Raw genomic sequence first — 24,053 nt, forward strand, 5'->3', positions numbered from 1 at the left:
TAAAGAACTGCTTACTAGTTAATTAGCTGGGATTGCTTTGGATTTAGCAGAGAAGTCAGGCTGTCAGTAATTATGTGGATGGCCAGAGCCATTAATCGTCAATAAAATTGATTCCACGGTTTCCTAAGCAATGAGCAAGTGTTTAAGTTTTAATGACTACTCACTTAAAAATGATGTGCTAAAAATTGTAGGATTTGCTGTCTTGTACAGTGAACAAACAGAGCTCTCTGGATTTGCTTTCTGTGGCAGCCAGGTAGGCTGAATACTGAAAGAATAGGGATATGCCGTGGTAATACAAAACCAAATCAGCTTGGTAGTTCAAGACTTGTGCATTCCTTAGCCAGAGGTGCTATGGGCCCTGTGTCTGCTATTTGTTAGCTGAAGTCTAGAAATACTTTCCGTACATACATCTGTCATGGTTGTTTTGAGAAACTATCTTAGGACATTGCAATTCGCTGGGTTCCTTAAAAGCCCTTATATTTCCTAGTAGTGGTTGCCTTTGCCAAAAAAACATTTCAAAGCCATACGTGCAGTACAGAAGAAGAAAATTCAGTATGCTGTTCATGTGGCTTAAAGTAGAAACGTTTTTCCAAATATTCCTTAGCTTTCTTCTTCACCGAGGCCTCGAGTTCTTTTAATAGGAAAAGCTGAGTAACATCACCCTGTGTTGTTTTCCTGCATGATCTTTCCATCTTAGTGAAACTCATCTGTCAGTATTCAGTGCATGGAAACGCTTCCTGCTGTGTCATTGTGAAAGAGTTAGATAGATAGCACTCTTGGAGGGATTTTTTTCCCCCTTGTGAAATTCTAGCATATCTTCTTTCATGGGACTTTTACCAGCAGCTCTGAAGTGCCAAAGCTGAGAAATCTAATTGGAGTAAGTGTGCATTTGCCAAGGAACCATCTTAAACACAAACTTTTTACTTAATTCAGCAAGCCCTGATTTTATTTGCATCTTCCTTGGAAGGCAGGGTTGTATGTTTCTGATTATAGAGCACAGGAATGCATTGAACAGTAAGAGTGTCACCTCTCTTCGCTGCCTCCAGGTAACTGGCGATTGCGTCAAAAGAAGATCATTAATGCCATGCTTTCATTGCCCTCTCTTTGCTTGTCCCAGCCAAAGGAATGAGAACTGTTGTCAGATTCAATGTAATTTTTGCTGGAAACACCCAGTTGCTCCTGGATGTGGAGGAGTCGGCATGCTGCTTCCAACAGGCTGCTTCCAGGTGCTGATCGTCCCGATCTGTATCTGCCTGGTTTTAAAGAACATGCAGCACAACAACCCAATGTAAAAGGGGCCTTGGTTTTGCCTTTTTTCCCCCTAGCTATCTTCTGCTGCTGTCAGCAAAGGTAGTTTTAATTGTTTCCCTGCCTTTTCCATGGCTAGATCACTAGTAAAGCCTGTAGCTGTTGTTTTGATACTTTAATGATGAATTATTTTGCATAGGTTTGTGTGGCGGTGTTTGGTTCTGGCCCAGGTTTTAGAAAGCATGGATTTTTAACTATAGCTGCCAAATTTTAGCAGCTCCAGTTGTCACTGACTATATTTCTAGTCCATCTGTTTTCAGGTAGATTTATATGCTGTTATGATGTTTGTAGACAATGTGTTTCTGCTCTAAGGGAGGGGGGTTGTGCAACAATATTAAGGGGAAAATTCAGGAGAGTTAGAATTTGTATATAACATACTGCAGTTAAACATGACTCTGGACAATTCATAATGTTCTTAGTGCTGTCTTTAGTCTTTAATAGATAATCCTTACAGTTGTGGTTTCTAGTCCTGCTCAAATCATTTCATCCTGATTCCTCACCACAGTAATACTAGCACGGTAGCAAATATCCTCCAGAAGATACCAAGGACAGTATTGCCAGCCTCATTTCACCTGGGATAATGCTATATTTTCATGAACTGCACCCTCAGATAAATCACACAGTCAGTGCTGGCACCAGTGATATGTGAGGCCAGAAGCTATTGGGGAAGAGGAGTGCTGGAGCAGACTTTTCCTTGTGTCACTTGCATGCTGCTGTGACAGCTATTGAATCTTTTTTCTTTTCTTTTTTTTTTTTTTTAACACAAGAAAATACATTACTGCTTGGCGTTTGCTATTTTTTTTTTATTCAAGGCTTTTGGTAATAAAGAAAATAAGGTTTTTATTTCAGGATTGTTTCTGTGGAGATGGATTTGTAATGTTCATGGTGTTATGGCGTCTGAAGCTGCCTTTTAAGGATTTCCTCTTAGGATTTTAATTGCCCTACATAGCCTCAGTTCCTTAGGAAACTAAGCTTAAAAACAATCTCTCCTCTCAATTGCTTGCAGTCTTTGGAGGTTGTTCTAATGAGTCTTCTGGGATGAACATTTTCCTTGAATTACTTGAGGACTGTCGTCTTGTCTTTACAAGTGAGCGCACTAATCTAATTCCATTAGAAATTCCATTGATAATTAGGAACAGTTGCTGACTACATATTTCACTGAAGAGCTTTTATAACCTTCCATAACTGTATGCAGTTTTTTTGAGTCCTTAAATAGCAAACAGTTTAGGTTTTTTATAGAATAATTTTAATTTCTCAAACCCTTTCTTGGGCAACTGGGCAAGAACCAGCAAGACCTGGCAAAATGCCAGTGCCTGGGCCAGATTCTGGAGAGGACATTAATGTATCGTCTGAAAATAGATAAGTCATTGAAAGAGAAAGTTATCGCAAGAGGTCTGCCTGTAAGTAACAATCATAAATAAGAAACAAATACAGACATGTCTGTAGAAGGTCTTTAGGCATCCCTTTGGAAATATAGTAAGTTGAATTTCCCCTAAAATTGTCCCTCTGCATCAAAAACTGTCGTTGCCCAGCATAGCCTCTTTAGTTCTGGAGCCACCAAGAACCAGCAACAACTTGAAATTGTAAAACTTCTTTTTCACCATGAGTGGTTTCATCCTTGCTGATTTCTTTGTTTTTTTGTGGGTGGTTCTTTTTTACATCAGAAACTACTAAGTCTGCCTTGTTAAGCACGTTCTCAAAGTGGAAAGGGGTTACTGTCTCACCTCAGGTTTTATCAAACACTATAAACCAATCTGCCACACAGACTGGGAGCCCTGTGCTTTTCTTTCCGAGCTGCCTTGCAGGGTGCTAAATAGAGAAGCTGGCAGATTTGGGATCTTTCATCTCTGCTGAAGTTTGGAGTAATTTTGTCCTCAGTCTGATAATGTCTTCAGACAGTTAAAAAGTCCCAGAGCTCGCTGCCTGTGTATCATTTCAGATTTGATCCTTCTAAAGACTCTTCCAAAATAATGTCATGGCCAGCTGTACTTTTATCCTCCTGGCTTTTTATTTCTGTGCTTATACATAATAAGGGCATAATTACATTTAGATTTAAGACTACCTTGAAAATCCATTTTTCTGTGTAGCTGAGGAAATGCATTTGAAACTAAATAGTGTCTTCAGTTTTGGATTCTTCTTGATCTCTTGTCATTGATCACTCTGTAGCTAGTTTTCTTCTATTAATGTAATTTCATGTATCAGAAGATTAGTCTGTTTGAAATGTTATTTGATGCATCTGAATGAAAAGCGTGATATAAATGCTAGCATGTTGCAGGTGTGTTGGATCCTCTAAGCAGACAAACACAAAATAAAATTAAAACTTGAAAATTGGGGGAAAAAATGTATTCATTATCTGTATTTCTTCCTCAGGTCTTCTGGTTTAAAGTAATTCATTTAACTGATCTTAGAGTAACTTCTCTGTTTCTCTGTCATACCTGCTCTTTTTTTGTTATCATTTTTATATCAAAGGCATTTGAGTATACATTTGAGTACTTAGCTCACTTAGCTTCTGCAGTGATTCTTCCTGTTCAGAAAAGATCAGGTCTTTTCCCTTGCCACTTTTCCAGAAACATCCCAAACTTCACAGAAACAGAAAGAGCAGCTGGCAGTGGCTGCCAGCCGGCGCAGGCACCTTTACAGATTGGTGTCTTCGATGCAGGTCAACACCTTTGCTTATTGAAACAATTGAGTGATGTGAACTATTGCCCTTCAGCTGAGACACTAGCTAACATCTGTGTTGGAAATGAATGAAGCATCTGCAGGAGGATTCTAATAAATAACTTTCTTGTTTTTTTCCTTACTTCCAAACTGCTTAGACTCTGCTTTTTTGATTTTTATCTTTGGCTTTATGTAAAACTCAACGACAGAGTGGCTTAGTTCTTTGAGACTTAGGCTGCAGAACCCGGTACCGTGACCATTGTAGGGAATGCATCATTTAGTGCATTAACTTTTCTTGCTCAAAGCATTTGGGTTGGTTCACCTCTTCGTAAATGAAGGCTGAATGACCTGCAAGAACATTTCTTCCAGCTTTGAGTTAATTGGGTTTGTGTGGCTGGCAGCAAAAGCTTTTCTGTGGGTGTTCATCACTGGGTTTTCTGCTTGCTAGATTTAATAGTTAGCAGTTAAATATCATGAAGTAAATTTGTCTGAGAATTAGAAATACTATCCACTGATCTATAGTGACTGTTGGCGAATTTGGGTGCAAACAGTTTGTTTGGATAGTAGTCACCAAAATTGTCCAAGATTCTGTCAAAGGCATTTCAGTATAAAACATTTATACTATATAAAACACTAAATAAAATTTCATGGTCCGTGGATGCTGCATCTTGTCACTGTACATTTCAGAGGAGATATTATTTGCAGTAAAAAGCACTAGAAATAGCTCTAAACGAGCATTTTATTTTCCATATAATTATGAATTATGTGAAATAGCTGTGTTCCTTTGATGGGTAGTGTTCCTTGAAGAAACTGAAAACAGTTGAAATGGTTTTATTTTGCAAAGTAGTCAAAAGCATATGGGTAGGTCAGAAGTCGAGTACCAGCTCTGTATTACCCAAGTTTATATCCTGTTTCTATCTGAATGCTTGTTTCTTCATTGGATTAGGTCCAGGCAATGCACCCCAAAGGTTTTTACTGGCAAACTGTTTTTTCTAATGCCTTCCCCAAGGAATTTTCAAAAAATAATGCTCATTTAATTCATCAATGCATTATTTTTAGCCCAATTCTCCTTGTCAAACTCGTCGCCCTTGCCAACCGTTTCCTGTTACAGCCATACACTTTGTTAAACTTTTCCAGTTTCCCTGTGAAATTTTGTATGCAAACAGTGCTAATGATAGTTGAAGAATTCTGATCATTACTATTTTCATTTTTTTAAGCTCGGATGCCTAAAGTTTGGTGATGGCTCAAGACAACTGGAAAATTAGCCTTAGAACAGAGAAATTATTTTGAAAGCATTTACTTGAAGTTTATTTCAGGTGGTCTTTAAAAAAAATATATTTTATTATTATTAACGTGTTTGCACTGGTGCTAGAGGAGCAGCCATGTATGAGGTCGGTTGTGCTAGATGCCCATAAGTGATGAGGAGCAGTTTCTCAGCTGCACCCTGCCTGTTTCACTGCAGGGGGACATGGTGGGGAGAAGTGATGGAGCGTGCAAAAGTGACTTGTGTTGTCACATTGGTAACACAGCACAGAGGGAAAACCTTTGCTTTGCTTCTTTCTGAAGGTAGCGTACTGGAGCCTGACTGGTTTTTCTTTGCACGGCTTCTCTGAGGCTTCAAGTCACAGGGAGCAGGGGAGATGCTCCTCTGAGACGAAGCTTCCCCAGAGCTGGCAATACTCTTCTCCCACTGCAGCAACTGGAAGAGTTGACATGGGGAAGCAGTAGATCTAACTAGACATCACGGCTCTTCTTTCTGTTTGATGTGGGAGGCTCTTCCGTCCCTTCTACCAGATTTTACTGAAGAGCCTTCTCACTAAATTATCTTTTACACTTCATTGTAATAAGCTTGACTGTTCTGTTGGATGGAAATGCTTTTGATTAAAGCGGAACTGTTTGAGTTTGCAGCTTGGCTAAAGAGGCAGTCATGTTTCTGGCGGGCTCTCCTATTCTGTGTTGCACTCGCTGCTTTTTCACTAAGTGGCATTTCCTGCGTACACGGTCCAAGTGAAACCCACTAGGTAGTGTGGAAACATCTGGCTAGGTACTCACGTTCAGAAGAAAGCATGTACAATGACCCTGTGTCCAATCTGGAAATCATCACTACAGCATGCATGTTTGCAAGTGGGGGGCTCTGAGTTCAGAGTCCACAACTATTGCCTCTTTTAGTACTGCGCTGGCTTTTTCCTACTTGTGGGGCATAAGTGGGGATTTAAAAGGTCAGCTTTATAAGCTTACCTATGCAGGTCAGAATACATTGGAGTCCATCTTTCAAGATGCGTCTTTCTTGTCTTTCTCTTAGTTGAATGCCAGGCTCTGTCCTGTAGTCCCTCACTGAAAACATCCAACTGTTAGACGCTTTGAAGTTGTACTAAATTATTTTTAAGGGGTTAAAAAGTGGGCACATTCTTGTGTCATTTTCAAAATTTGTTCCCTAAATCCTGGCCAATAACGTAATGGTAAAACAAACTGAAAGCTGAAAATGTTTTAACAATAAACCCCTTCTTTCATCTGTCAAGCCAATCAAATGGAGAATGTAGATGATCAAAGCATTATTTGACACCCTCTTCAGAATATTGGGAAAGCATCTTTATCAATTTTTGGAGTTTGACACTGGGTGGTAGCTTGGAAAACACAAGTAAGTCATGCCGTGCATCTAAATGTGCAAAGTGCTGGATGCACTCTGTTTCTCCTTCAATTAAAAAAGAATTGAGAACATTCAGAGTTTTTCAGGATGGGTCTTTAGTTTTGCATTGATCTTGTAGCAGATGTTCCACAAAATACCCTTAGCTAACTGTCCTTCCTCCGTTTCAGCATGCCACATGAAAATGCATTAATATTCCTACAAGACCCAGGGGAGTAATGAAGTGTGAATACAGATTAGCTGCCGCTCATTCCTGTCTCCTGTGTGCAAGAACAAAGGCTGATCACAGTATGGAGAGGATCGCAAGCTGTTAGTCACATGCTGGGTTAACATGCCCTAATGTAATCTTGCATAAATGAATGGAGATAAAAACAAAATGTAACTTTGCTGTTACTGGAAGGATGTAATATAATATCCAGCTCCAAGGTGATGTAGGTAGCCTGGTATTTTGCTAATTGTGCAGAGCGTTATGAGATCTGGCATGTCGCGTTACTGTCCTGTTTCCTGCTGCGTGCTTGTCAGAAGCCTCAAATTCATGGCTGACGGCTCTGTGTTGCTTGCTTGAATTTCTGCCTTCATCCGATTTATTTTGTAATTTATTGAGACAGAGTAGCTTCCTGCTCTAAAACAACTTGAGGAGCGACAGATGCAGGCACACGTGTCGCGCAGAAGCAATGCTGGAGAATTTTGGTATGAAATCATCAAAAAATGGAGTCAAGCAACATCCTCCACCTTGTGTAGAGTACCTGGTGGTGCTGGCTGTTTCTTGTTTAAAGGCAGAGATTTCTTATTCGCGCTCTTGCGCATCCACAGCATGAGCCTCTGCCAGCGCTTTTGGGTATGGTGACTGATGGCTCACTTGACACAGCGTGAAGGGATAATGCCTAACAGCATCTTGCTTGTTGTGTTCTTAGCTATGAAACCAAGTTTCCATACACATCAGTCAAGGGAGGATAGCACACTGAATATTCGTCAAAATAGTCTGGAATTTCATCTGATGACCTGTTGAACGTGGCATAAGAAAGTGGTAGATCAGCAATAAACAAATTTTTCTGGAATCTCTTCCCTGCACCATGCCAGTCCTGATTTAAATAATACCTTGTTTAGCCTTGCGTTCACTTTGGCAAAGTAAATGGAGAGAAATGGATTGGTTACAGCTGCCAAATGAAGTGTTGTCAGGGAGTGGGTCTTTTCTATGGATTCCAGCCCTGTGTTGGCAGACTTAGGAGGAAACTATCTGAAAACTTCAGCTTGTCATTGTGTACTGACTACCTTGTCAGTAGTGTGAATATTCACTAACAAATTCTATAAAGCCAGAATATTTTTCTGGTGTCTAAAAAGAGCTTTATTTCAATAGTAAAACATTTACCATGTAACCTGCAAATTATTTTCCATGTAATATATTCTATTACTCAGCAGAACCTACAAATAAGTTATTACTTCTGAGCCCATGGCCTTCTGTTGAGTGTACAGATTGATCGTAGCCGCCATTCTTACACATATGCGGTCGTGTGGCAAACCCCGTCTGTTGGAGTCAGCAGTTGTTAACGTTGACAGCAATTTCAGCAGGTTTTGTACTTGTTTTTAGCACTGGAAAAAAAATTAGACTTTCTATGAGTTTCATAGGAACAATTCAACAGCTGTGTCTATCTAGAGCCCTTTAATCAAGGGTCCCACTGGATTTTCTCATCTGAGGATATCATAAGGGTGCTGGTTATTACATGACTTCTTCTCTGATTAGGTAGTACTCTCCACTATGTCAGCTTATGGTCAGGCACTCTAATTTTGTGCTTAGATTACAGATATTTATCCTGGAGGATTGGGCAATTGCTTTTACTGTGTTTTATTTGGCTGCAACAAAAGAAGCAACTTCTGCTGGCCGAAAGTACCTGATGGGGTACGTACTTACCAGCAGTGAAATCTGTAGGGACAAGATACCTAACGATTGCTGTAGCTGTACGTAGTTGGATATCTTGCATTACCGCAGTGGAGCACTGATCTAGCACTGCTGGGGTATTAGCATATCACTCAACTGAAAATAAATCCTTTATAACTTCCAAAGTACTTACAGTGCTTGTTGTAGAAAACAACAGCTGCTTTTGATTCTTCAGTATCATTGAACATATGAAACCATGGGCTGAAATCCCTCTTGAAAAATAAATAGGAATTACATTTAATAGGATGAAGAAGCAGTAAACCAGGTTTGGACATATTTTGAATATTCTGTTTATTTCATATTGTCTGAACATTCACAGATGTCCGTCTGCAAAGCTTAAATAGGTAGGTAACCCTGTGAAAGATTTAACAGATAACAACAAAGATGATCCTTTGGTTTAAGAATCGTATTTGCTTCATCAGGAATGAAAATTAATGTTTCACCACTGCAAATTTGTTTTTTTCCCTCCACTGGCTGCAGTCAAGCCAAGCTTTTCACTTTGTCTTGATTTTTCTTATGATGATTAGTAGTAATTGTAAGTGATTTCATTTTGATATCTTTAATAATAAAATGAAGAAATAGATTTAAAGTAAAATAGGGTGGGTTTTTTTTTTACTTTCAGTGTCATGAAGCTGGTTAATGTTGGTTTACAGCAGAATTTGTAAATATGTTTGACACTTATTTTTGTGTGAATAGAATAGGATCTGATGTCTACAAATTTAGTTTGAACATCGAGCATTGCAATTTTGAGCATAGGTTCTTGTAGACGGGACTTAGTTATACAAATGGCCGGAGCCCTGAAGCAGATGAGGACACGTTATTATGGTAAGAGGACGTAGTTACCTCCTCTCAGTGCCTGGGTAGCAAGGGGTCATAGATGCTCGGGCATTCTCAGTTCACTCTAAGTCACTGTTAAATTTGAGATCTAATGCCTAGATTTTATTTAGGGCACTTCATCAGTGGAAGAAACAAAGCACACCGATGGAGAGCTCATCGTGTTCTTGCTACTTTGCAGGTGGGAATGTAGTGATGTAGAGAGGGAAATTACTCACCCTGGGTAGGACAATAAAGCAGTGGGGGTCTGGGCATTCAGTTGGATCCTCTTAATCCTGGATTAATACCGTGGCATTTAAATTGCATTCTGTTTCGTATCTTTTCCTTAATTTTGACTTGAATGTGTCTCAGTCTTGCTGTAATGTTCCTACACAGACAACCTTTCTCACCTATTTTATCTCTGCTCTGGCAAGTTCAGTTTTGAAGGAGTAAAGACAGACCGCTCTTCTCTGCTGTGCTGCCCTTACTTGTAGGTGCCAGAGGTTCCTGTTCTATAGAAAAGCTAAAAAGCACAAAGGAAGAAGCAGCCAATTTTGTAACTTAAGCTTGACATTCTACTGTTTTTTTAATTTGCCTGCAAAACAAATCCCTTTTCTGGTTTTCTGAACTGAGATTGGACTGTGATTTAAATCAGCACTGTGCTGCCCTGACTGCAGTCACAACTGAGACTCTTGTCCTAGGGGTTTTCTTTCTTACCTCTTAGAAACTTCAACCCTACAATCAGCCTATGTTTGTGGTAAACAGAGTAGAGAATATTCGGCAAGGAAATCAGTGCGAGTCTTAAGACTGAGTCCCTAATAGTAAGTAACTCTCCTGTCTGAACTGGTTCAGATAGCCATTCTCCCTTGAGGAGCCCCTCTTTGGCACTGTGTAACACTGACAAAAAGAGGCTTCACCTGGGTTTTTGAAACCATTCTTCTTGTGCTGCTGAGAGGAGAGTAGCTCTTAATGGCTTGGCAGTGGCTCCACACCATTCACTCATCCATATGATGAGTGGTTACTCATCATGATATAAATTACTATATTCTACAGGCAGTCCCAGCTATAACTCCTTGGCTGAAAGGAAATTCTCTCTTGTGTGTGATTAAAGTCAGTGGCCATCTCTTTAAAAATAAAAATAAAAGCTGCCATCGGGGGGATAATTTCCTGAACAAGGCAGCACAGTACAGATAGTTACTAAAATAGGTGGAAAGGAGAAGAAAGTTTTTGCCTTGATCATTAGAAGCAATCAATTTAACATAATTAATGTAAATTATTGTAAGTGGGGAGAGACACAGAACTGCAGGGCACTTCAGGTTTAAAGTAATCTTTTGATTAAAGTTTCCTAGGCTGTAAAACTGTAATTGGGTAGGGGAAGGAGGGGAATCCATCCATATATTATAAGTGAAACAATCTGGTCTCGAACATATTGGAATATGAGATAATAGTAATTACATGTAGAACAAAAGAGTTTCTGTGGAGCTGAGAGTAAGGGAATTACTGAATTGACAAGCCCGACAGTTTCCTCCTCCGTTCTCAAGACTAAAAATTAGACTCTTAACAAAATGTTTGGTGCATCACGCTGGTATGGATAGATGTGTCAACCTCAGTGCCACTATAGTTTTTGAAGGATTTCTGTTTTCTATCCTTTTACTTCTCTGATAAAAGTTGGATATTGTTTTGGAGACTGTCAGTCTAATATTCTTGTAGCAGCAGCAGCAGAATAATTTGAAGAAATATAAAATGGTGGGTAATGATGAAATTGAGTAAGGAGACACTGGAAAACTTTGCTAGGCAGCTGGCAGGTTACATGAAAATAAGCTTGTGTTTTTAATGTAACTGCAAGTTAAAGGTCTTGATAGAAACATTTATTTGTTCTTTCTTGCTTATGCCCAGCATAACCAAGTAAACAGTGATTCTGAATCACATTAGGAGGGCTGTTTGTTCTGTAACTGTAGGTTTTCCAGCACTTCATCCTTGAGACATTTTCAGAAGGTATTACACAGAATCACAAAGTCACTGAGGTTGGCAGGGACCTCTGGAGATTGTCTAGTCCAGCCCCTGTGCTTGTGGTAGTCAGCTGGAGCAGGTTGCCCAGGACCGTGTCCAGTCAGATTTTGAGTATCTCCAAGGATGGAGACTCCGCAACCTCTCTGGGCAACCTGTTCCCATGTTCCACCACCTGTACAGTTAAAAAACTTTTTCTAATGTTTAAAAGAAATTTCCTGTATTTCAATTTGTCAAATCCCATCAGGTATTTATATCCATTGAGGTCCCCCCAAGCCTTCTCTTCTCCAGACTGAACAGTCCTGGTCAGTCGCTCAGTCTCTCCTCATATGAGAGGGGCTCCGATTCATTAATCATCTTTGTGGCCCTTTGCTAGGCTCGCTCCAGTAAGTCCCTATCTCTCTAGTCCCGGGGAGCCTGGAACTGGGCACAGCACTCCAGATGTGTCTCATCAGGCCTGAGTGGAGTGAAAGGATCACCTCCCTTGACCTGCTGCCAGTGCTCTTCATAGTACAGCCCAGGATGCTAGTGGTCGTCTTTGGTGATTCACGGCCAGCTTGGTGACCACCAGGACCCCAAGGTCTTTCTCTGCAAAGCTGCTTGCCACCCAGCCAGCCCCCATCATGTACTGGTGGATGGGCATTATTCAGGGGCAAGACTTCCCCTTGTTGAACTTCATGAGGTTCCTCTCTGTCCAATTCTCCAGCCTGTCGAGGTCCTTCTGAATGGCAGCATATCTATCTGGTGTATCAGCCACTCCTCCCAGTTTTATATCATCAGCAAACTCCGCCTCTTTATCCAGGTCATTAATGAAGAGGTTAAAGAGTATTGGCCCCAATATCAACCCCTTGAGTTGCAGTGGGACTTTGTGCCACTGATCACAACCCCCTGAGCCCAGCAGTTCGGCTGGTTCAGTCCACCTCAGTGTCCTTTTATCTAGTCCATACTTAATCAGTTTGTCTTGGAGCTTCACTGAAGTAAACCTTTAGCAATTGCTTTGCTTTTTAGTCTTGTTTTGTAAAGGAATAAGGCTTATGCAGTGATGCCATCCATCTGTCCCCTTCCCTCATCCCAGCCTCCCCCTCAATCCTTTTGAACACACATCAATTTCCATCAAATTTGACAGAGCAGTAGAGTCTTTACATCCAGTTCCCATAACTGCCACAAAAGCTGTCAGCAGCAGCAAAGAGAGGACGGTCTGTGAGTGAGCCACCAGGAAAGTCCCCCGTGCAAGCTCAGCCACTCCGGGTGGGCTGTTGTCAGGCCCACGTGGGCACGTGCAGCTCGGAGCAGACCACGCACTTTGCCTTTTTCCCAGCTGGTGGCAAGGAGACCTGGGTGCAACCCAAGAGGGCTGCAGGAGGGTGAGGGAACTGGAGTTCTTCCTGGGAGAGAGGAGGTTGTAAAGAGTATCAGGGAAAAGCCGTATCGTGGTGGGGGGAGGAGAGCAGTAATGATAGTCTGCAAATCTTTAGGCAGTCAGATTTTGTTATCTTTGTTTGCTGCATGTGTCTTTTAAAGCCCTTTCTTGATTTTGCTAGATATTCCCTAGCTGTATGGGTAAAAATGTGTGGGTTGCCAATAGACTCTTGCACACTAAGTGAGGCTTTATTCTGGTGAGAACTACCCGCAAGCTATTAAAACGCCATGGGGAGCCCCATTACTTCATACTGATCACGAGATCTGCATATTTTTACTTGCGTTTGTCTTTTTTCCTCTTCCATATTTAGCCACATTTGAAGTAATTAGTAATCAGTCTACTGTATACATTAATTTTTAGGGGATTTTTGCACAACTCTCGTTTTTTCATTTTCAGTACTGCTGGCTCTTACTCCAACAATAGAAAGATAGATGCTATTAAGATTGCTTAAGAAGTAATTGAGGTCAAGGCTTTGAAACTATTGCTTCTTCATCTTGCATTATTAATTCTCACAGTTTACAGAAAGAGTGGCATTGTAAAACCCATCGTAAAATTGTATACTGTATCATAGTATGCTAGCTGCCCTGCTCACATGCATGCTGCTAGCCTTTTCAGAATGTCTGAACATCTCATTGAATTACGACTTATCATTTTTAGTTGTTTTCAATTTGTCTGTAAGCTGGATTTCTCCTTCTCTGCTTTCACTCTTCCCTATGATCTTGGAATTATTCTGATGTGAAGTTTGTGAGGTCACAGTCTTTCTCGGCAAGAAATTACAGTGAAAAAGAAAGCTCCCAAGAGTTTGCTGTGGGATCCAGGGCTATGGCAGAAAAGAGTTTGAGGCAATATAGCTACTTCTATACCCATAGAAACAGTAAGAAGGTATTGTTTTTAAAACTTAGTAGTATAAGAAATGTTTTGCCAAATGTGGGATTGCTACAGTGCTTCGGGAATCCCTTGGTCTTTGCTGGGTTTCCTGATGCTTCGTCTCCAGTTGCGGTGTGTCAGGAGATTTCAGGACAGCTCTCCAGACAGTTCTTTCTATGGGGTGATCCAATTAATCTTTGCAAAAGAAATGCATAAAGACATGGGTAAGCTATAACTTGACCTCTTTACTGTCTTTTTCTCTTCTTAAGTGTTTTGTTTCTTCTTGGTGTCTGTTTATTTTATCTGGGATCTCAGCTGGTCCAGAGCTTGTAACTCTGATACATCATACCTTAAAGTACGAGTAACTGCTTTACGGGGGTCATCATTACAAGTGGTCTCTCTAAGACTTGCAGTGTTGCAGATTGGAGTGCCGACCTCACCTTTCTTTTCAGTGCTACCGTAAACACGCAGCAGATTTCTCCACCCAGGACAGTCATCTCCATTCCTTTAACTCATTCCCACTGCTTTGCCAGAGAGACTCAGAAAGAGCTATCAGGATAGATCTGCGCCTCCAGGAACCCCTCAGGCTTTTGATTTGTGATCTGGGTCCAAGAATTTAGGATACAAATTAATATGTTTTCATCTTCAATTTGTTCAGTGCTGGACTTTGTCAACAACTCAGTTGATGCAGTTGGCTCTTAACTCAAGGAAGGGTAGGCAACAGAAAGGCTGTTTAGTTCTTGTCAAGACAGGGATATTGTTAGAGCTGACAAGGGGAGGTATGCCCAGATCTTGCTCTCATTATGTTTGCTTCAGGCTGGCTTTATCAGGCCCTCATTTTTTAGGTTGTTTGCATTGCATTTGCGTTGCTTAAATTAGTCTCATCCTTGCTGTGCTGTTTTATTTACTCGTGTTTGCGTTTCTCATGGACTGGGATCTGTCTTTGTCCGTTGTCTAGTATGAGATTTTCCACTTAACCTCTTTGCCTTGTTTAAATTGATAGCCCTGCACCAGCCCTTGACATCCTGAAGTCTCTCTTCCTAATAGGAAGTAGCTGGTTCTGAACATTTTCTTCAAGAATACTGCTTTTTATTTCTAACAGTACAAAACTGTGACATGATGAAAGTGTGAGGGTTTTTTTAACCTTCTTCAAGTAAAATAAGAAACTCGCATTTATTCCTGGATACTGAATTGAGTATCTATTTCCTGATTTCTTCTAAAAGGGATTATGAAGTATTGAAGAATTGTTCTAATTAAATGCACCCACAAAGTGTATCTGAGGAATGGAAGTATATATTCACCTTTGGCCAGACAAACCTGTCATCTCTGCGTAAGCAAACTTTTTTTCCCCTTATTTGTAATGAATCCCACAGTACTCGTAACTGATCCAGAACTTGCAGCCTCACTTTCCTGACGTACGCTGCCATCGCTCAGACGTCAGCTGCTCCACGCACCGATTCGATTTCACGCCGATGATGGGGATGTGCGTGTATCGCTGTGACACGCCGACAGTGTGTGCGTCATTGCCTTGGCCTTCCCTAGCCCTCCAGATCTCTGGATTTGGAGGGCTAGGGAAGAAATCACAGCTAGAGCCCCAGCATCTTCATTATCCTGAAATTCTCTTCAAGCCATTTGTTTTCAGACCACGGGTCTCCAGCTGGTACAAATGCCTTTGGACACCACATTTACGGTTTATGAGTCGGTAAGCAGCAGAAGGAGCTTCTTGAGGGAAGAACTTGATCTACTGCATTAGAGGCTAACCATAGCTTTTCAAGCTTTTACCACACTGGAAAAGAATTTAGCCCTAAAAGGATTTCAAACTTGATGTGATTTTTTTGGAAGCTGTTTAATTTTTGTTGTGGTTTTTATTTTTGATTACAGCTTAACTGTCTTAATAAGAACAACAGTACCATCCCAGTTCAAAAACATCTTTTCATAAGACTTCTCCCTATGAGTCATTGCATTTATTTATCTCCATATTTATTGCAGTAAATCCTTCACTTCCTCTGCACACCCAATCGCTCTGTTCGGTGTTTGTTGTTCTCACTGAAATTGTGGCAGCCACAGTAGAATACATATTTGTTTTTCTGCAATATTCCTGCATTTAGAGAACTGCACTGGGGTTTTTCTTGGATTGCCTCCCCATTTTATGTTCCATGTCCGTGTTACAGCCTTTGAAGCCTTTTCCCAGTGAGCATAAAGTACATTAAACGGCATGTGCAAATGAGCAACAGCACAGCTGCTAATTGTGCTAACAGATGTAAATAGGAAAAACATTACTTTTCTAATGCTGGAAGTATTTATAGAAACTATTATCCATCTTTCATAACACTTTGATTATGGATGGAGCCTCTTTCAGGTTCAGCAAAGTTGATTAAGCTTTTGCAGATGGTTTGACTTGCTGAGGTAATGATGGAAATGCGGAAGAAATGCAGATGTTTTAAAGCTTGTTTTACGTGCTTTAGGCAAATAAGTGGCTTAAAAGGATAGCTTTTGCTTTGCATTCCTTAAAAAAATGCATGGCTTTAAAACGGAAACATACAGGAGGGTTGTTGAATGCAAACAAGGAGTCTGACCTCTTTGAGCTGAGTTCCCCATGTGCCTCACCTGCCTGGTCAGCTTTGTTTGAACATCGTTTGATTTGAGTAGAGTATGACTTGCAAAAACCCTCTCGCCAGACCCAGGCAGCTCCCATTTCCTCTGCGCTTGTAATTTATCCATTAAGATCTCAGATCCCGAGGACATATCCTCTCTTGGGAACGAGTGGCATCCTCATGGGTGGAAGTGCATTTGCAGCACAGAGGAGGTTAACATCAGTGTAATTGGGATGATTCGGGTAATTTTCTTGAAGGGCGTTCTCTATAACCCTTTCCCATAACTGCATCGACAAGATAGCCAGTGTGCCTGGCACCAGCCTCGGGCTGACCCCTGCAGCGTTGGGGGAGCGGGGAGACAAGCGCCTGACATCAGGCACTGAGCGACCGAGCAATCTCCGTGCTCCCTGGTTTAACTCCCAGGAGGTTTTCTTTGTTTTCAGCAACCTGGGTGAAATCATAGATGGTAATAAGCAAATTGGTCACAGTCAGGGCAAATCCCGAGTCATTTGGCACTGCGGCCGTATGACCAGAGGACTCGCAAAAGTCTCCACCATCTGCCTCCAGCCAAGCTGCTCTGTAAGGCAAAGGGCAGATTTGGCAAAAGTGTCAGGACCCGCATCGCATTTGATCCAGGGAACGATTTTCTTTGGGAATCTGCTTTGCCCTCTTCAGCTGGCTCGGTTCCCTCGCCTTTGCACAAATGGGATTTAGATGTAGTTATCCCTGGCTACCCCGGCAGCTTTCACACCCTGCCTCCTAATCCATAGCCCTTTCCTCTTCTGATAACTTGAGAGAGTGCTTTTTTTCCTTTATCTTTGCTTCACTGGCAAACAACAAAGTTTGTAGAAGCATGAGGGAAATGGTTCCTACTTAAGATCTGAGAATCTCAAACAAATGGATGTGCTGCTTCATGTTCAGCGTCCTAATGCTTCGCTCTATCTTTGCAACGCATCTTTGACTCTCCCCAGAGCAGTGTCCTGGCAGGCAGGTCACTACTTTTCACACCAATTCTGTAACCTATCTATATCTACAGATATTTTTCAAAAAAAGGTCCAAAACTTAGTGTTTCTCTTCTTCCCCACAATGCTGCTTTTTTCCAAATAGTCGCAGTAAAAACAGCAGTAGCGTTTTTGGGGTTTGGTTTGGGTTTTTTTCCCCCTGCAGTAAAAATTCCACCATTTTTTTTCCCCTTAGGACTTGGCTACCAAAGAGATCTACTAAAGCATTTTCTTGTCATTTTGCAAAATCAGAATAGCTTGATGTCTAGAAACGGTGTTTAAAATCTGAAGTAGAGAACACGGGCCGTGAAAATTGATGCAGTTTCGACTGCACATGCTGGGCACGGGAGCCTGTGAGAGATACCTGTGTATAGGTTTTTCACCCCTCACTCTTCTCTTTCTTCATAGAACTAAAATTTAATTATAGAGCTTGGAAAATTCTTCAGATGGTGGAGAGGCTAAGCTAAATAAAACAATGACAGGGAAATGATAGCAAGGCAGGAACATGAATTGGAAAAACACCTCATACTTGAGATTTTGTATTACTCAAAGGTTTCATTCAGCTCCTTTTTAAATGGGAGTGGGTGTGTGGGGGTTGATGGGCGTGAATAATCATTATTTCCTGCAAGATGGAAAAGAAAGAAAAGGTCGCTTTAAATATAATTCATAGGGCTAATGGGTAAATCTACCTGGTTATTATATCCTCCTCCTAAAGCTTTGGCTGGAGCTGAGTAATGTCATGTTCCTGGTGCTCAGAAGACCCCTTTACTAAACTGCACTTTAAGTAAAACTACAAGTAAGATCCTGACAGAAATTGTTTGGAATTCAACCGTGGTGATAAAATAGTGTTCTGTTAAAATAGTGCTTTTTTATTATTAGTATTTCATTGTTTTCTTTAACACAAAGGAGGGAAGGGCAGGAGCAATTGAGTATTTTTGTGATCTTTTTTTTGTCTCCATTAGATTTACAAGTCTGTAAAATTCAAAACAACGTGGAGGTGGATCAGAGTTTGTCACAGTATCTGGGTGCTTGTAGTCAGGATCGAGGGACAGGTGTGGTACACTGCACATTTTCCTGCAGGGACTGGCCAGTGTGGCCTTCAACCGTGCAAACACAGCCCCCAGAGAGGCGGGAATAGTCTCTGGTCTCTAACGTACTTGAGGGCAGAAACTGAGGTCAATATTGTGAGTTGCCAAATACTGCAGTGTGTGAAGTGGTGCTAGTAGTGGGTATATTAAGGATAATGAGCTAAATCTGCTTTGTTTTGGTTTTTTTTTATTGTGTAATTCTTACATTTGTTTCAAACAAAAAACCCCGTACAGATTCCTGAGGTAAAAGTTTCCATTACAACTTTTCTAAATTTCTCTGGTAGCTGTCACAGAGAAGTATTGTGTTTGCTTTGGATAACTGAGCAGATCTTTCTTTTTCAAATTAAAAGCTTAATAATAGACAAGCAGTTAACCAGTACAACTCAGTGCGGTATAAATTGTTGAAAAAATCAAGTCTCTTCTCTTAGAGGTGCCAAATCAGGTCAAACCCCAGTTTTCAAAAAGGTAGCTAGTTCTTGAGTGCGTGCTTCAATATGCTCCTACAAATTGTAGACTGTGCTTCTCTTCTGGGGTTTTGGGGTGGCTGTTTTCCTATTGTTTCCATAATTGCCTATACATCCTCTCCCAAGTACTCCTCAAAGATACATAATTCGTGATAAATTACCACTCTGGCCAGGTACTGGGGTTGTTTATGCCTTCAGTGTAAAATATCTTGTAGTAACAACTTTTTATAGTCTGTCATATTTTTTTCATCTCATTTAAGTGTGGCATGTTTTTAAGATGAGCAGCTCATCAGTTGAGACTTAAGTGAATTGTTTTAATATTAAATCAATCAGTATTCTTTTTTATCTAAAGCTAATTAGATAAGGATTTGCTTTTTAATATTTTCTTAATGCAAATCATTGTACATATCATGCTGTCTGGTAAGAACATACAATACAAATGAAAATCATGAAATTAGTTGTTTGAAATTGATGTCTTTGGCCAGAGTTCTTACTAAAATATATATATATATATATTTATCTGCTTTAAGGCTATTTGTTAAACTTTTTTATATAAACAAAAGTTCTTTGTTTAAGTACAAAAATATACCCAGGAGAAGTTCAATGGGATGTATGTTTTAACTTTATGGTCTGTGCTGTAATGCAATTTTCTGCTAATGATATTGTGAAATATGTCGTGGCTTATATTCCATACTCTTCATTCACTGATGGATTTTGAATTTCCCTTAGATTGATTGTCCCCATATGATTTTCATCAAATGAAGCAGTAATTTGGTCAGCATTACTCATGCATCAAATACTTCCCACAGGGCTACTCACATATCGCTCTTCTCTCCCTCTCACCTCCCCGCAGCTCAGGGCAAAGCTGCTTTGGGTCTGCTCCAAAATTGTATAAAGTCTCCTGTTTTAGGTGGTTTCTTCTCATACATGGATTTGAGAACTGAGCACCTTCAGATCTGGACTTCCACCAGGGCCTTGCTTATCCAGGGTGAGGACTGGGATAGGACAAGGACCTGGAGGTGGGGCAGGGGGGACAAGCTGCAGCCCGGTGCCTGGGAGCTATAGGGGTGGCGTGTGGGGCAGGTCCCCACAAATCTGTGTCCAGGCTAATCTGTACCTCTTAGCATCCAGCTGGAGCTGGGAGAGGACCTGCTGTGCTCTGTTGGAGTATGCTTAGAGTTATGATGTTTTGTTTTGTTTACATTTTTATTAGTTTCCTATTCCCAGCTGATTATCATATACTTTTTTTTCCTTTAAAAGGTATGGGGAAGGCATTTTTTGAATCGCATAATCTGATATTTGTACTGTCCATCCCGTTACTGTGCTGTGGGATGGCATGGCCGTTGTGCTAAGGGGATACTGGCATTGTCTGAGTTTCAACTTCCCGTACTTCCTACAAGGCCAGTGCCTCATTAAGGTCCTTGAATCACGTCACTCTGTTTTGCACAGAGGAGGTCTATCTCCTGGCTTACACCAGGCACAGACCTCTCCAGTTGCATCTGTGTGTCCTTCCACCCTAGACAAGGCAAGGCGGCAGGTACTGCTAGAAACCCAAGCCTCGTCCCTCCCTACCACCCAGCACATCTCCAGAGAACCCAAGGGCAGTTTTATCCACCTCTTACTCCATCTGTCTTCTATCTTCAAATCTGTGAAGGTAATACTGTGAGGTTGGTGAAGGGCAAATGACGGTAGTTTAAAATTAGATTTCCCCTTTGAAAAGCTCTTCCAAGTGGTATTTCCACTGATGGCCTACCAGGGCTTAATGGCTGGCTGAGTTGTTTCTGCTGATGTTTCATGTGTTATAGCATCAGTGCTTCTGTAGTAAAACGTCACAGTAACAGTCAACCCTCTCCCCCTTCATCAGTCTTCGGCCTGACAACTCTGATGACGTGGGAAACTACCTCAGCGTAGAGGCAGGCAGCTCTGCCTCCGGCCAGGCTAGCAGTGGGACGTGATCCAGGTCCAGAGGGACGTGGCAGGAGCCCCACCTGGCAGAGCAACCACCACCATCAGCTAGATGAGTGTTCTGGCAGGCGCGTAAATGGTTGTTGACATGAACTGCTTCTATGGTGGGGGATTTCCAGCAGCAAACCTCCTGACTCTTCTCCCTCTCAGCATCAAGGCCATGATGTAGTATGCTTTTTTCTCATCAGTGTCGGTCTTGGCATCAAAGGATGGTTGGGGCACAGGGGACTAATCAGACTTGGAGTTGAGTACAGTTCTTGGAGTCTCCTGCAGAATCAGAGAAAGAAGCTCCATTCAAGTGGGTAGGCTTTGGTTTTTTAATAAGAGTAGGTGTTTTGCACAACCTGCCTTCTAGCCCATCTTTCTACACTTAGGATCTGTCCTTGGAGTTAAGAGAGGGTAAAATGCACTGCTTTGTGTCGCAGAGAGTATCAGGGCAGGTAGGTACTGCATGGCGATGGGTGCTTGCACACGCAGCATCCATGTGCCAGGTGAACAACGTGTCTCCAGCTCCACTCCCCGTGAAACAAGGTCCCTCTTCTTTCTCTTAGCATTCTTAGCAGGATTTTGTACGTGCCTCTTTATAATGCAGAATACGTGCTGCTCTGATTAATTTTTTTACTTCTGATTATTCAGTACTGCACACAAACAGATGTGCACATAGAAAAGTGCCCCCTGTTAATCAGGAACTGTTAAGCCATATGGCATGTGAGGATGGAATATTACAGCTATGGGATGAGAACCTCCTCTTCAGCAACGAGGTTCACATGCAGCGAGTACCATGTTAATATATTCTTGCCAACACTGTCATTTCCGTCATCTGGCAAGTCAGCCTAAGTGATGGCATGGATTTCTGGAGCGTTCCTTCTCCACTGAGGTCCTGCTTCTGTTAAGTCAGTGCCGAGAGCTCACCATCCCATTTAAAAACTTCGTAAAGGTATGGGTGAAAAAGCGGAGGATGCTCTGAGCTGCCTGTATAGATATTGCAGATACAGTGAAGATGCGGTTTGCCCTATGGCATGTCCAGTGGTATTTCTTTGCCCAATTTCTTTTAGTGACCTGTCTTTTGGAGAATCACAAGAGTAGGAAAGTCCAAGAGGGTTCATGTATCAGGTGCAGTGTTGTGATCAATGTGCTCTAATGCTGTGAGTGCCCACGAACTGACAGCAAGTGTTGCTGCTACAAGCGATCGGTCCATAATACTGAGAACAACCATCATAACCAGCAAATTAGAGGTTTCCAGCATCGTTTGCCTTTATGAGTAATTGTTCTAGTTTGCATCAATGTATCAAAGCTGAAAACAAATTCAAAAGGTCACTTTTCTTTTATTTGTGTGATATTTTAACAGACTCAAGGTACCTAGAGATTCCTTGCCTGAGGCAGCCTGAGATCTGGGAAACGCTCCAATAGACGTGTTGTTTCTAAGTAGTTACTTCAAAAACACTTTAACGTGATACTTGGCTATCATAACTGTTGTCACAGGATTGAAGTTGCCCAGTATCTGAAATCTTATTTAAAATGGAGACAGCATTAGCTCTGTAGCATTAGTTTCTTAGCACACTTAACGTATGGTTGTACAAGCATGGAAATGGGTGTGCTTGCAGCAGAGTTAAAAGTCACTACATAGAATATTGCCTTTAGCAGGTGCCGTATTGTACCGAAATAGATGCTCCTTTCTCCTAAGAAGTGCAGGCAGCCTGTCTCTAAGGAGGAAAGGGATTTCTGCAGGCCTGAAGAGTTGGTTTCTTTTAGCAGTCAGTCTTTGCAGGGTTCCTCTCTGCACCTGGGCTCCTCCTGCCCGATGCCAAGGTGCCAAGCATCTTACAGTGATTTCCTGTAATGGATGCTTGTAATTTATGCTCCCTGCTTTTATTTCTTCCAAAGTACAGATCTGTACCTCTCTTGAAAAGAGCCATTAGCAGTGGGTGTTTTTTCCCTAAAGTGCATTTATACCTTTGTTTCCACACCTATGATATTTTTGGCCTTAAACCGTGTTTCAGACTTCTTTGAGATTCAGAGCACTTTGCCTATAGTTCATGGACATCTCTGTGATGCACTTTATCAGTTGGAAAACCAAATCATGGACAATGTCACTGATGGATCGTAGTTCTTTGATCTTTTGATTTGGGACTTTAACCATGAAATAACCTTTATCCTTTTGCTGATAGAAGAACTCACTGTCGGAAAACCAAGCCATCGTAAAGGGAGCTGATCAGGAAGTGTTTGAAGTGTGGTGTTGGGGCCAAGGAAATACCGATGCATTCCAAGGCTAGCTGTAGCAAAAAGCCTATATTACTGCTTTATTCTGGCGTGATGTGATGTCTAGCAAAAGTTTTAGTGGCAGTGTATAGCTAAATGCTGATCAAGACATGGGGGAAAATCCAAATTTTTTAGAAAAAGGGGGACACACAGGTGATGTGGTCAAGCTAGAAGCAGGCAAAGTTAGCTTTGGGGAGGGAGCATTTTAGCTTTGATGATTTCTGTTTCTGTTTTAAGTATCTTACCCCATATTTCAAATTTCAGAATGGGTTACTGCATGCCCCTGCAAGGGAAGACAGCTCTTTCCCTGTTTTTAAAACAAGCTTCACAGTTAAAAGCAACTACTCGCTACTTTTCAGACCTTCTTAGCAGTATAGTACAAAGTCATGGTGTGTATTGAGGTACTCAGCTTTTATCTGTTGTTAACAAAAAAAGTAAAAAAAGACCCGATACTAAAACCCTTGAACAATGAACGGCCGTTATTTACATGGGGCATTAAATTAATAAACTGCTGCTCTGTCTGTAAACTTTATTTTAATTAGCTCTTTGCTGAGTGGACTGTACGGGAACGCTCAGTGTGCGTTCAAAGAGCATCATTTTATGTATCGGCAAACCTGGAGCTGCTCTCTTTGACAAGGTACGTTGTTTAAAGCAGGAGCGTGCCTTGCTGCGATACCTCAGGTCACGGCAGCAAGACTTTGTGCCCTTCCTAGTAAAAGCAAGCCTTGACTTGGTGGGCAGAGGATTTCAGTGCTTCCGTGGCCCCTGCTCCCCAGGCAGCTCACTGCACCAGGACACTGCGTTCAAAACCTCTTCATCTGTTGTGTCTGTTGGTGTTTTACATTCTAGCCAGCACGCAAAACTGGGAGCTGGAAATGAAGCAAGAAGCATTTCGCTGTGAACCCCCCACTTGAATCTGGAGCACAGGCCACTTGGTGTGCTTGTGTTGAACATATTTAATAACAGGCTGTAAGCGCGCGAGGCAAGGTTCAGACTCAGAATAACATTACAGGAATGTAGCATCTGTCT

General features: G+C 41.5%; 1 protein-coding gene across 16 annotated transcripts in view; it reads left to right on the forward strand.

Annotated features, from left to right (window-relative positions):
• UBE2F (ubiquitin conjugating enzyme E2 F (putative)) overlaps positions 1–24,053 on the forward strand; it is an 83,375-nt gene that overhangs the window by 57,108 nt on the left and 2,214 nt on the right. For 10 of the 16 annotated variants that reach the window (XM_075153757.1, XM_075153758.1, XM_075153762.1 and 7 more), the window contains 2 exons: positions 8,406–8,507; positions 9,494–9,561. The exons of 1 other annotated variant lie outside the window; for it this stretch is intronic. In XM_075153757.1, coding sequence (XP_075009858.1) covers positions 8,406–8,507; positions 9,494–9,561 — 170 coding nt within the window. Of the gene's footprint in view, positions 1–1,046; positions 4,624–8,405; positions 8,508–9,493; positions 9,562–18,210; positions 18,301–23,566; positions 23,662–24,053 lie in introns of those variants that run through there. 5 more of the 16 variants (XM_075153753.1, XM_075153747.1, XM_075153754.1 and 2 more) reach the window with 5 other exon arrangements.

The sequence above is a fragment of the Calonectris borealis genome, chromosome 6 (assembly GCF_964195595.1).
Source record: "Calonectris borealis chromosome 6, bCalBor7.hap1.2, whole genome shotgun sequence".
NCBI classification, from domain to species: domain Eukaryota; kingdom Metazoa; phylum Chordata; class Aves; order Procellariiformes; family Procellariidae; genus Calonectris; species Calonectris borealis.